Raw genomic sequence first — 13,342 nt, forward strand, 5'->3', positions numbered from 1 at the left:
AACCATATCTTCTTTAAATGTATCTTAAAAATGTAAGATCTTCTTTAAATGTACATCTTAAAAATGTATCTTCTTTACTTTTCTTTATATGGGCATTATCTCCCTGTTGTAAGAGATATTTGGCCCAGAACTGGACACAGTACTCGAGGTACAGCTTCCCAACACCAAGCACAGAGGGAAACATCCTAATTCAGCCCTTTCGTTTCAGCTTTTGAAATCCCAGTGTTAAAAGTGAAATTAGGTCTAGTGGCCAAGCAGATTCAAAATAAATTTCCCAGATGCTGAATCTAGCTCATTAATATTATCAGAAATAATATGCTGCTAAAGGTAGTTTTAAGAAGCTAAATGAAAACACTTTCAACAAGTCTTTTAGCACATATGAATACTGTCTATTTGCAAATTAAAAAAATCAGAGTTGACTTACTAAAAAATAAAGAGCTGTCTGTGGCATCATGACAAACTTAAAACCCCACACCCCAAAACATAACCACCCAACTTCAACAACTCTCCTTCATCTGATTATCCCCACTCTGTTTTTCAACAGCTGAAAGGTCTCCAAAGACACTGAATGAAGTGCATTTTGTTAAAAAAAGAAGTTTACTAATTACAATCCTCTATTTGGTAACTGCTACTAATCAACAGGTCCTGAATTAACACTTATATTTAAACCAAGTCTTTTAAATGATAAAAAGAGGAAAAATCATAAACATTCCTAAATTTGTTTTCCTTCAAAAAGTCTATCAAAATGTAGCTAATTATGTTTTTTGATAGAATTCTTTTTATCATGGTGACTCATTGCTGTTTCCTTGATGCATGTTTTCAAAGCTATGATCAAGAGTTTGAATATCAGAAGCAAACTGGTGACTGTAATTTCAACTAACAATACCACAGTTAAAACACAGTTGGCTTGGTTTTAAAGCAAAAGGCTAACAGGACATATTTGTTCCTTTCAAAAATATTTAATTGCTCTCTTCCAAATCAACCTAATCTCATTAAATAGGTTTAAAAATCATATGGTTTAGAATTATTACAAACCAAATAATGAGTGAATTAAAGTCAGTGGCATCTTTCCCAAAGTGACTTTGCATGAATGCTAAATGTAGATTTCTGTTTCTTTGATACTTCTGAAGGAAAATAAAAATTTATTTCTTCTCTAGTAGCTTTTTACGAGAGACTCAGAATGTAGACTGACAGGAACTTATTTGGAATTTACTCTGCTTGAAATGCCTTTCAGGATAAGCAGTGAAAAACTTTCAGGTGACAACTAGAATATTCACCAGTGCACACTGAGCACAAAGACCACTTTTTATGCCAGGAACAACAATCTTTGCAACACATTACAGGCAAATTACCATGCCAAACTTTTTTAGCAAAGCCATGTTTTCCTAAGATGAATATTAAATGACAGGAAGGAGAATATTCCACTTAAAAATCAGAACTATACCCATTGGAAATGCATCTGTTTATAGCAAAATTTCCCATGTTCCTAGAACTTTCCATATTGAAATAAAAAACTAAATTAGCTCATTAGTGTATCTTGCCTTCAGGATTGAGAAAGAAAAATTGAGTGAAGATTGATCCAGCTTACACCCTGCAACACTGTGAGATTTAAACATATTTCTATTTTGGATATCTGGAGCCTAAGCTTGTGAATCATTTAAGATGACATTGCTGTTTACATCACATGTTCACAATGCCTCACTTTATAAAATAAAAGCTTTTCAAATATGAATAAAAATTCACATTTCAGTCATAGGAAAATTATTCTATTGGCTACCTGTTACAATAAAAAAAAATGCTGCAGTACTTTTTTAAACAGTATGTCCCTAAATGTCATGTATTGCCCTGTGATTGAATGTTCTGCATTTCTAAAAACATTTTCTGCTGTCTGTGCTTACTTTTTATTTTTAGATTTCGGTAAAAAAGTGTCAGTGTTTAGTTCAGACTGCTGTATAAGTACATATACTCAAGGTGTTAGCAGAAAACCAAACAATATTAGTCGTGCATCTGACAGGATGACATCTGCTTTCTGAGTACTGTAAGTCACTAGAGAACACACAGATAAATATTTGACAGTACTGTGTTCATAAACCATGTGCATACTTGTAGAAACTCAAAAGACAGAAATTAAAACATGAACTAGCAACATATCTTGAAAGAGAAAGACAAAGGAAGAAAACCCTTCCACATGGAAGGAGGTTTTTTATACAATTGTTGCTGCATTTTTGCCTCTGGTTGTCTATAAACCCCTTAAATTTTCTGCAGATATTTATGTTTCAGTACCCTGCAAGAAACCTTCTTTCTTCCTACAAAAGACAAAAATTTCTGCATATTTTCTAAGTGTTCCTATGATCATTCATTCTGAGTCATGATTTTACTCTCAAGTAAGGAAAGCACAGAAAATGAGCAGCAAAGAAAGAAAAGCTTCCTAAGTGGAAGTGGTAAGGAAAATCAGAAAGCATAAGAGATGTATATGATGATGGTATAAGCAAACAAAAAATACATTCAAATTCACTGTTGCTGTTTATTAATTTATGGATTTTTCTGAATATGAAAAGCTATCAATTCTATATTAGCATTAAAGTCTTCAAAAAGACTAAAGTTGGATAAGTAGTTCATGTACTTTTCTGAAGACATACTTTTTTCTTTCTATTTATTCTAACATGAAAATCACTGTGGCATAGAATTCCATCTCTACCACATACACTCTAGCAATTTTTTTTTTAAATTTATAAGAAAAAGCAGCCAAAGACTGTAGCATAATAGTACTATATTTCTATTCCAGATAAATGCAGGGAGAATTAGCTGGAAAGTTATTGTAATATAGCAGCTGCTGCAATAGTCACGTTTTAGCCATTTAAAAATTGAATTGTGTTTACTATGTTACATACACCAGTTGCTTTCTTTCTGTTCCTAATTAAATACAGTATTCTGTCACAGATATGGGCCTTTTTGTGGACTAAAAGGAGAAAGACATTTTGTATCCAGACAGGCAACTATGTGGAAAAAACACCTAAATTAACAATTACTCTGTTAACTGTTCTGAGAAGTAATAAAAAAAGAAAACTCTTAAATAATTTTTAAAATTTCATAAACTAAAAGACCATATTTAGCAACAATTGTTTAAAAAAAACACCCCATAGGATCATAGAATAGTTTGTATTGAAAGGGATGGGTTGAAATCTCCATGTTTTCCATGTCTTCTCTATTAGAAAACAGTATTGAGCACTGATTGTCATCAGACCACTTTCAAAACTTCTGAGTAAATTCTGATGTGGAAGTCAAGAGCTCCAAATTTATATACAAATACATGAAGAAGTATTCAATATTAACAAAGTGTCAATGAGGTCTCCCATGGAATTCCTGAGTCAAATTGAACAGATGTTATTAATTTCCTGTGTGCCTTCTCAGCAATGAAGGCTACAAACATATGGAGCTGGCATAACAGGAACTGAGCCAGCAAAACAATGGAAAGAGATTATTGTTCCGTAACTGACACTTGTTAGATCATGCCTGGGATACTGAATCCATTTTTGGATGCAAATAGACCATTGATACATCTCAGCAATTCCAGCAGAGGACCGTCAAAATGTTCATGAGGTTGAAGCACACACCCTGTGCAAGAGACTGGGGAAGCTGGCTTGTTTAGCCTAAGGAGGCTTGGGTTTGGGGAAGAACCTAACAACACTTGTCAATATCTGAGAACAGGTTATGACAGGCTACCCAGAGAAGTTGGGGAATTTCCTGCCTTGGAAATTTTTAAGACCAGAGTGCATAAAACTTTGATTAGGACGTTTTTTTTGGTAACTGACCCTCCTTTGAGAAACAACCTGATGCTACATGCCTTCTTCCTCAAGTCCCTTTCAACCTGAAGGGTGCTAAGATTCTTAGACATTGGAATGACTTTGGCAGAAAGCATGCATACAATATATATTCCTGAAACATTCAACTCTGCATTTCTAAGGCATATCTGAACACCAATAGTTCTTCTGTTTTTTTCCATACTCAGAATTTAGTTGCCATGGTAACATTATGCCTTGGAGGCTCTCTCCAGTGATATTCCCATTTCTATAGACTAAAAGCAGCTACTACCTTTTTTCAAAGGTTTATATATTTACCCCCTCTGAAATAAATATATTCAAAGGCACATTTATGTTTCTGAACTAAAAAGATACATATTTTAATTCCTAATTATTCACTTAAAATCCAAACCCATGGGTATAATGGGTATAATTAGTTTCTGAGGGTAGCAGAATTCATGTCATTCTGTAGTCATGGTGTACTGCCAGATTAAAGCAAATGCTCCTAGAATTTTTTTCTATTAGGTGGGAGCATGAGATCAAGGGAGTTTTCACACAAGCAAACAGCAGGAAAACAGGCAGTGAATACAGTTCCATAGGTTGTGGCAGACACTCTGTTAACAAAAAAATTGTCTTGCTTCCATAAAGATTAAATACTAAGACTTTTTGCTGTCATCTGTGTTTATATATGATTTGATTTCTGTACGAAACATTTCCTATGTTTCCATAAATGCTGAAGAAAGAGACCATTGTCACCATCTTTAGCACTGAATAATATAGAGCATGTTCCAGACCCTTGCCAAAACTGTAGATGCCAGAGAGTGAAATTTCACTTGCCCACTCCAAGGAGCAGCTTCACTTGGCTGCCTATGACCTGCAATAAACATGGCTGCAACTCAAAGCACTTGTTCTTCTAGGCAGTACACAAAAAAGGAAAAATGACATGCTGCTGGCATTTCTGTCACTAGGCAATGCAGGTAGTCTCCTCTGTCAGAAGATACCCCAGACTACGGTGTTTATTACTGTTATTTTTGTAAAGTAATCTATTAATCTTGTTTGTACTATACATGCAGGGAAACTGACGAAGAAAGATGAGATTCTGAACCTGTAGCTGTACAATTCAATACCACATAAATCACTAAATGCCTATTAGGTTTTGAATTATGTAATGTTTGGGTTATTTTTTTTTAATTTGCTCTACACACTTGCTGATTACACAGTTATTTCTTGGCAACCAAAAGTGTGTTTTCACCTAACACACCATTTAATAAAGAGACTTATTAAAAATCTTCTGCACAAGAATAAACAATAGCATAGCATTTATTATAGGAAATTCAGTTTTTTTCACTAACTGGAAAAAGATGGTACAATGCATCAATTGAAGGATATACAATTGAAGGATAGCAACTGAAGGATATCAGAAAACAGTGAGATAGGAAGACAGAGAAACTGAGAAACTATCCATTTTAGTTAGTATATTCCTCCCTTAATCTTTTCTATGGCCAAAGCCTTGCTGCCAAAAACTACTACTTAAGTTTAAAGTGTCGTAAAAATTATAGCGTTACATTTTCATTTACCTATTTAAAGAAATCTGAGTATTGCTTGGTTTTTTACTTGAGATGCAATATTTAACAGAGTATTAACAACAAGAAGCTCAAATGTGTGGAAAGTTGCCAACCACACTTACTCAACTTTTTTCAAACAGTGAGAACAATGCCAGACTTTCATTATGCATAGTATCTACAGCTTGCATACACACAAAACACTACTTTTGTTGGGTTAGGGATTTGCCTGGATATCTGATGTCAAACTCCATCTCCAGAGTTTTACAACCATCGTAACAATCCCATAGGCCAGAACCAAACCACACAAAATAGAAACTGGCAGTTATAAAAGAGCTTTCAAGTCTCACTTGGTAGATCTTAACAGGGGGAAGGTACTGAGCTCCTAGAAATACGTATCTATGTATATAATCTCTGTTGCAAGCCAGTACTCACCTGGGATTTCAGCTTTTGATCACTGGTACTCTGAACTTCAGAAATCTTTATTTCTCTGTCACAGAGCATACAAATTAAGTCCCTGACTACATAGTCTAAATTTACAAAGACTATTATCCCATTAAGACAAGGTTTTGTATGCCTGATTTTATGAAACAAACACCCCCAAACATTTAGAGTCAGAGAATCTGAAGTTGGCAAGAATATTTTTCTTTTCACCCGTCAAAATTCTGGCTTCCTATCTATTTCCTAGGTCTCTACATCAGCCAAACGTTCATCTTCATATGTATACACACATTTACAGTAGAAACAGCCCAAAGAAGTTCAATCCAAATCTAAACATATTCATTAATCTAGCCTTGTAAATCAATATTCAGGTTGCTGTACCTTTATTACACCCTCCACGTTTAAGTAAAAACTAGCACTAATTGTATAGTGAAAAGGAACTCTGGCTGACTTGACATGATGATTTTCTTCAAGAAAATTGTTTTCAGAATTAAGTGGATAACAGTAACTGCACCTACTTAACCATAAGTGAGACTGCAATTAAATTCTATTTTAAAATAAGTATATAACTTTAATCTTATAATTTGACTGTTACTACTATTATGCCTCTGAAGAGTATTATTTTCTGCAATTGCACTCTGTATCTTGACATACAATTCACACATTTAATTTTTAACATGCCTGTTATACTGAAGTAAGAAGCCAAATGACAACTACTAAACTAGCCCTGTAATTAATGCCATTTCCATTCTAGAGAAAATAACTGCTCAGCAAAAATTTCACTGTGGCCCCTAATTTAGAGAAAAATAAATCCTCCTACCGTATTGATCCAATCATGTAGGGCTGTGCCAGCTGCACTACAATAGCTCCGCTCCCAAGCTGGTGGCATGTGTATCCGGAATCCCAATCATAGTTTTTTGTGTCTCCATTCAATAAGGCATTGCGACTGCGACTTACACCCTCAATCACACTGGCACAGTCTGCAATTGTTGCAACATTTTCAGTGGGAACTGTGAATTAAAAACACAAAGATGACAGACATACAGTCAGAAAACAGTTCAGATGCCAATGGTCTTTATTTTCTGGAGAAGAACTGGTAAAAAAAAAAAGAGAAAGAAAATACAATCAACAGAAGGAAATTTACCTCACATAAAATGATCTATGAACAAGTGATGAACAAGTGGTAGAGATAGTTTTTACAGCACTGATTCCAGAATAGCTTGGTAAATTAACAGATGGATTTCAGTATTGGTGATATGAAAGCACTATTTTAACACAATTGGAAAAAAATATCTTGTCCAGCAAAACTATAGAAATTTTGAAATAATTTCTTCCTGTTTTCATGATGAACTCTTTCTCTACTACAACATTCGAAAATGGCTAGAACATAGCTATGAGAAATTTCAGAGATAACTGTATGAGTCTTCAGCGTGCAAAAAAAGAGATAGCTTTCCATGAAGAGCTAGGGTTCTGTGATTTCACTGTGCTACTGGTGTCAGAAGCATAATCTTAAGAAAGCCAACTAACCAACCAAAACACCTTTAAAAAATATATGGGAAGAAACTGCAAGATCATTGCCAAGTAGTAATCCAAGGCAGTGGAAAAGCAACCAGTTCTGGAAAAACTACTGCATTACCAAATATACTATCATCTCTGTCTGCTCATAAAAAATTATTAAAACCACCACTTTACTGTTCTAGAAATCTCCTGATTCCCCTATTACTGAAAAGAGGCACTCAACAATTCCCAGATTCTTATCGGGGAGCAGGTGTTAGACGTTAGAAGTACTTCACTGGAAACAATCTGAATAAAGCAAAGCCTAACACTTCAAACTAAGAGTACTGGCATTGAATTAAAATTTGTCTTGACTTCCTTTTCTTCCTTTCCTCCCTGGGAGTAAAGGAACTTATCTGTGTATTCATTTTAGATAGGCCTTAAAGCATCTTCTACATAGAGCTGTTTTTTTTAATAGGAAGAGGAAGCTATTGCAGTCTTGGTAAAAAAGAAAATGAGTAAAAGATAAGAATCAAAATCAATGCTCATATTGAGGCTCCATGGCATATTCCAGACACACTCTGAGCTCTCTGAGAGATTAATTGAATGTAGTGCAGCTCAGTTCAGGCAATGTTTTGCCTGTGTGCCCTCTGAGCATCATCCTGCTCCTTCTCATGTTTAGATTTCTGCACTAATCCATGACCCTCCTAAGAAGATGTTACCCTGACTAGTCAAACTCCTTAAAAACTGTACAGAAACTGTCTTGGTGTGCTTTTAATATAATTGTGTGGTCTTCCCTACAACAGCTAATTAGAAAGTGACTCTGACTAATGGAAGTGTGCAGAATGTGCCATCCTGTTCCTTTTCCCTAGGGGGTCTGCCACTCCCTATTTTGAGTTCATTATCATCTTTTATATACGCTTGATAAATTTACTAAAAGTACCATCTGCTGGGGACTCTGTTCTGTATTTTCAAGTCCTTTGGTTGTCTTCCTTTTGCCCGTTAGAATATCTGCTTCCATTTAGGTCACTTATTTACAAATACAAACTGCCAAAATCAACAGTCTTGTTTCTATTTTTGTTTCTTTTTTTTTTTTTTAATCCACCTGCTATATCCAGCTCTTACAATAACCAATATTGTGTCAGAGAAAAGAAAAGAGAAGATTACAAATATAATTTTTTCCCCTACTGTTCATACAACAGTTTTAGGTTGAAAAGTCCGATTTGCTTTTATGGAACAGAAAAGACACATGTTAGCAAAGCAAACACATTCTGTAAAAGCAAACAAAAGGAGAAGATGATTGAGGTTACAGGACAGCGGCACCAAACATTTATTAAAACTTACTTTCTTGTCTCTTTGTCTTATGCTGCAGTATGGAGCGATGAAGAACTGGCAGTATATATAATTCTAGCAATGGTCTTTTTATAAAGGATTGTAATTTTCAAGACATGGCCTAAGGGTCATCTATACTGACTATATTTAAAAATAAGACAGATATGTTATCCAACTGTCCTTAGAGATCTTCCGAGATAAAAATGTCCCAGAAGTGTGTTGTAGCCTCCTCAGTCATATTTATCATTCCTTAAGCTTGTTTCTCTTACTTTGTCTTTTTAGCATACTTGATTTTTCATGAGAATTTTTTTTTCCTGAAGCACTCTGAAAAAAAAGTTAATGCTGCTGCTGCCAAGTGGCTTCCAGATCTGAGTGTAGACTACTTCCTTTCATATCTCATTCTGGACAGATCAGCTTTTGCTTTCTATCTGTCCACTGTGACTTCACTACAATGTGAGTGGGTGGGGAAATGAAAGAAAAGCCTCAAATAACTTTTTGCAACACAGAAAGGAACAGAACAAAGTGAGTATTTGTACTGGTTTACAAAACCAGCCATTAATAAACCTTAAATAAATTATGAGAACAAACATACAGGGAGACAGCAGATCTACTACATAGTCTTATTTTATAGGAAAGCAGCAAATTAAAACATTATGGACTGTTGAATATATTTATACTGCACTCTAGGCAATAGTCAAAAATTCTCTGCTTATGTGTCATCATTGCAACAAAACTGTTCATTTTAGGGAATTCTCTTAAAACACAAAATTATCATTGTGAAGAAACTATAAACAAGAAATTACACCAGAAGAAACAAATTTTTGTTTTAGTTAGTATGAAGGAGTGATTTTCCTCTCATGATTACATTTGTTAAATGTTCAGCTTCCAATTGCTCAATTTTTAACTATAAAATTGCATTCCTTCTCTACTTGAACATCTACTAAACTGACAAAAGTTTCCTTCCTGGTTGGTTGGAAAATAAACAGCTGAGACTAAAGAAAAAGAGAATTAAGGATTATTTCAGAGGTTAATCATACTGTATTAAAAAATTAAAGGGATATTAGGCATTTTGCTCTCATTATTTTCCACATGCCAAAAGATTTGTTAAGTCTAAACTTTATTCAATATATGAATTAGCCATTGTTTATTTGCTACATAGTAGAAAAAATAAGAGATCTTTTTCTGAAAATTAACTTTTCAGTTAATTAAAAGTACAGCCACATGTCCTGTATTTCATTCCACATACTCTTTTCTTATTTTCTTGAGTTGAAACTTGCTGATGAAATTACTACATTTAATTTGAATCTTCAATTAAATTATTCAAAGAAATCAAGAGCTCAAAAAATATAAACTTCAAACAAATATCAGCAGTATTTTCACCTGTTTCAGTGAAAAGCTTTCTGCAAGCCATATTTATTTCTGGAAAAGAAAACCCCATTAATATGTGTTTTTGTCCAACTGTCAGAAATTGTATTAGAAAAACTTCAGAGAAGGCTGATTTTTCATTCGATACTTGCTACAGTTTGTGATTCCTAATCCAATAAATTAGAACAAAACTATTCAAGTCACTACAACTGGCCATACTTTTCATTGCCAACTAATTGGCTGCTACAGGGCTCTTTCATCAAACATTGTGTCTGCAGAAGGCTGTCAGAAATATCAGTTGTTTTAGCAAGTGTGCATCCCTCCTTGTGGCATTGAAAACAGAGAGAAAAGAATTAAAAAAGAACTTGAACCATATGAACAGATCTCTCCCAGAACCAACCATGTGGCTGTCCTTTCTTGCAGAAAGGGGAAAAAGAAATCCCTGCAGTATTTAGATTGTCTTAAAAGTTTTCATAATTTCCTAAAGCTATGTCTGTAGCAGAGCTGACTTATACTGCTGGATAAGCCTGCATTGTTTTAGTAAAATGTGAACCTTTTCAAAAGGGAAAAACCAAAATATGATAGCTTTGTGTGGAGTCAACATTAAACTAGACAAAACCCTGCATCTTTCACTGCTTCCTTGGGGAGAGACAAAGCAATCTTTTACAAAGCTGAACCACACACTAGGAAACTGATATGACTGATTTCTCCCTGTAACACATTCAGTTTTGTTTGTTCTTTTTCTTTTTCTAAATAACTGCCACAGTAAAAGACAAGTGAATATTTATTTGTATCATTTTATCCCTTTTAAAACAAGTTCTCCTAAGGCATTGAACAGCACACAAATGAAGGTTCATGATGATTCCTAAGAACTGAACTGTATTCCTCAGAGGGTGGCCAAGGACATTCCAGTGTTTTTACATCCATTTTCTGCTCTTCAGTCATTATTCACTGTTTTCTCTTTCATGTGTATTGTACACATTACAAGACAGTCTGATAGACGGAGATGGACTACAGACCAACACTGCTTCATGGAAAAACCATCCACATTGCACTCCCAATGCCCTTCACCAGGCTCACAATCAGAAAGAAGGCTGGTCAAGCCCACATAATCCTTGACTGCTCCTCAGCACTGGGTATTGATTAAAAGACATTGAGGTTATCAATTTTTTTCCATTTGAGGCAGAAGATTTTTTTCCTCTATTAAGGTGTGAAAAAAAACTCCCAGAAACCTAAAGAGGCATTGCACAGAACCAGTCCTTTAACTGCTGTTGTAACTTCTTGCCACTGGGCAGATCAGAACACTTTACAATACATCGCATGACACCAGGTACTGCTTCCAAAGCAGTATATCTCTTACTTGTGAAAATATTATTTTGTTTTGAATTCTAGATTAAATATTAATGGCTAAAGACCATTCAAAATTTCATAAGCAGAAGTTCATTATAAGCAAGCATTATGATTGTGAGGTTGAAGAATATTTGCATCCTTGTTAAACAAAAGAGTTATGTTAATATCATGAATTTAATATGGAAAACTGTTAACTTACACATTTAGAGATAATACTATGCCAAAAAGAAAAATACATCTCAACCCTAACATCTGCGTTAGGGAAATAATTTTATATGATTACATTCCTTTCTGTCATCTCATTTCACAAGACAACAAACTATAAACCAATACTTAAACACCAGACAGTGCTATAAAGTGCGTTTTCTGCTACTTTTGCTTCAAAACTGCTACTAGCTGTCATTGGGTCATGTCAGTACCACATCCAGTATTGTACAAGGTAACTGTATAAATCACCTTCCATTGACTTTTAATTGTAATATGTCAAGTCAATAATTTTTCATTAAAACCTTGTACACAAAAACACAACAACATAAAATTGTTGTTATAATGAAACAGCACTTCATTTTTATTATTTGTTTACCAGCCTTCTAATGTTCACTCCACAGTGACAGCCATCACATAGATATTATGTACCAGTAGTAATATAGCTGATAAATTACGCTCTTCACATATACAGCTCTCTGGTCAAGTTGAGTATCTTTCACAAAAATTAAATAAATAATCACTCAAGTCTCTACGTAACATCTCTAACCAAATACCTCAGAGGCCTCATTTCTTTGGAATGCATTTTCAAATAACAAATCTTCACATGTTATCTTCAGTGTTGTTTTGGTAGAAGTAGGGGTCACTAAGTCTTTTTGAAAGGACATTATGGCCTTCAAGGGCTGACCAATATTTCATTTTTTTAAATAAAACAGGGTATAGAAACAGCAGCTGTGTTTCTTCTAACCTAATTTAATACTGTATTTAATATGATATGGGATAAGCAATGAACCCAATGAACTGCTTTCCAAGGGTTTAAGATAAAAGTTTCTCTACTTGAGAGTCAAGCTTAAAAACAACCTACTCTGATTACTGCACTTTCATATATTTTGCTGGTTTTTCCTAACTGCTTTTGATTCACTTTATCCTATCTGGTCATTTCAGAAACAGAAACAAATATTACAAATTCTCATCACAGCAATAAAATAAATCTGCCAACCCACTTGTACTCATGCTGAGTTTTACACGAGTGGACCTTGGACTGACAGTCTACTTGATCACAGAAGCCATATATGAAAGGAGACATACAATATGGTACCTTATGGTAATCATCAAAAAAAAAACATTAAATAGATATAATATCTCTTTGCTGGATCAAAGTTGCTGAGAATATTTTTGAATAGGCAATACTGATGGCCAGAAATTCTGATGGAACAGTCATAGGTGCCCCTGCTCCATTTCACAACTGGACTGGCCTCAACTAGTCCCCAAATCTTTCCATTTCTTTCTCACCATAAACTCTGCAGAGTCATGTATACAACTGCTAGTGCCTCACTGACAGTTGGAAGACTATCCACATCCCACTTTCAATTAACTACTCCCCAAATTCTTACTTTTAACTTTCTACCAATTGTATTGACTAGCATCCCTTAAATATAAAGAACTGTGGAGACCTACAGGCCCCTCTCTTTCCTTACTGTTGATCACTTCAAATGACTTACATGTACAGCAGCCTGACTGACCCACACTGAAGAACAGCAAAGCTGCCCTTGATTAAGTATCACCAGAAACCTTAACTATTATGCTGCCCAAACCCTATTCACCTGTAAGATTCGACAAAACCATTCTCAGAGAATTTTTAATAAAGCCATATAAAGTCTCCATCCCCTAGATTACCTTTGAAACTTAAGAAGTGTTAAAATAGTTTGTCTCACCAGAATGATCACTCAACCAGTAAAAATAACTGAGTCTATGAAAGATTAGTCACTTTCAGTATAAGTTCACTTACACAAA

General features: G+C 34.6%; 1 protein-coding gene across 2 annotated transcripts in view; it reads right to left on the minus strand.

Annotated features, from left to right (window-relative positions):
* The window catches only part of BTBD9 (BTB domain containing 9), a 140,969-nt gene that overhangs the window by 57,107 nt on the left and 70,520 nt on the right, over positions 1–13,342 (minus strand). For both annotated transcript variants that reach the window (XM_053937651.1, XM_053937650.1), the window contains exon 9: positions 6,624–6,813. In XM_053937651.1, coding sequence (XP_053793626.1) covers positions 6,624–6,813 — 190 coding nt within the window. The remainder of the gene's footprint in view (positions 1–6,623; positions 6,814–13,342) is intronic.

This window comes from Vidua chalybeata, chromosome 3 (assembly GCF_026979565.1).
Source record: "Vidua chalybeata isolate OUT-0048 chromosome 3, bVidCha1 merged haplotype, whole genome shotgun sequence".
NCBI lineage: Eukaryota > Metazoa > Chordata > Aves > Passeriformes > Viduidae > Vidua > Vidua chalybeata.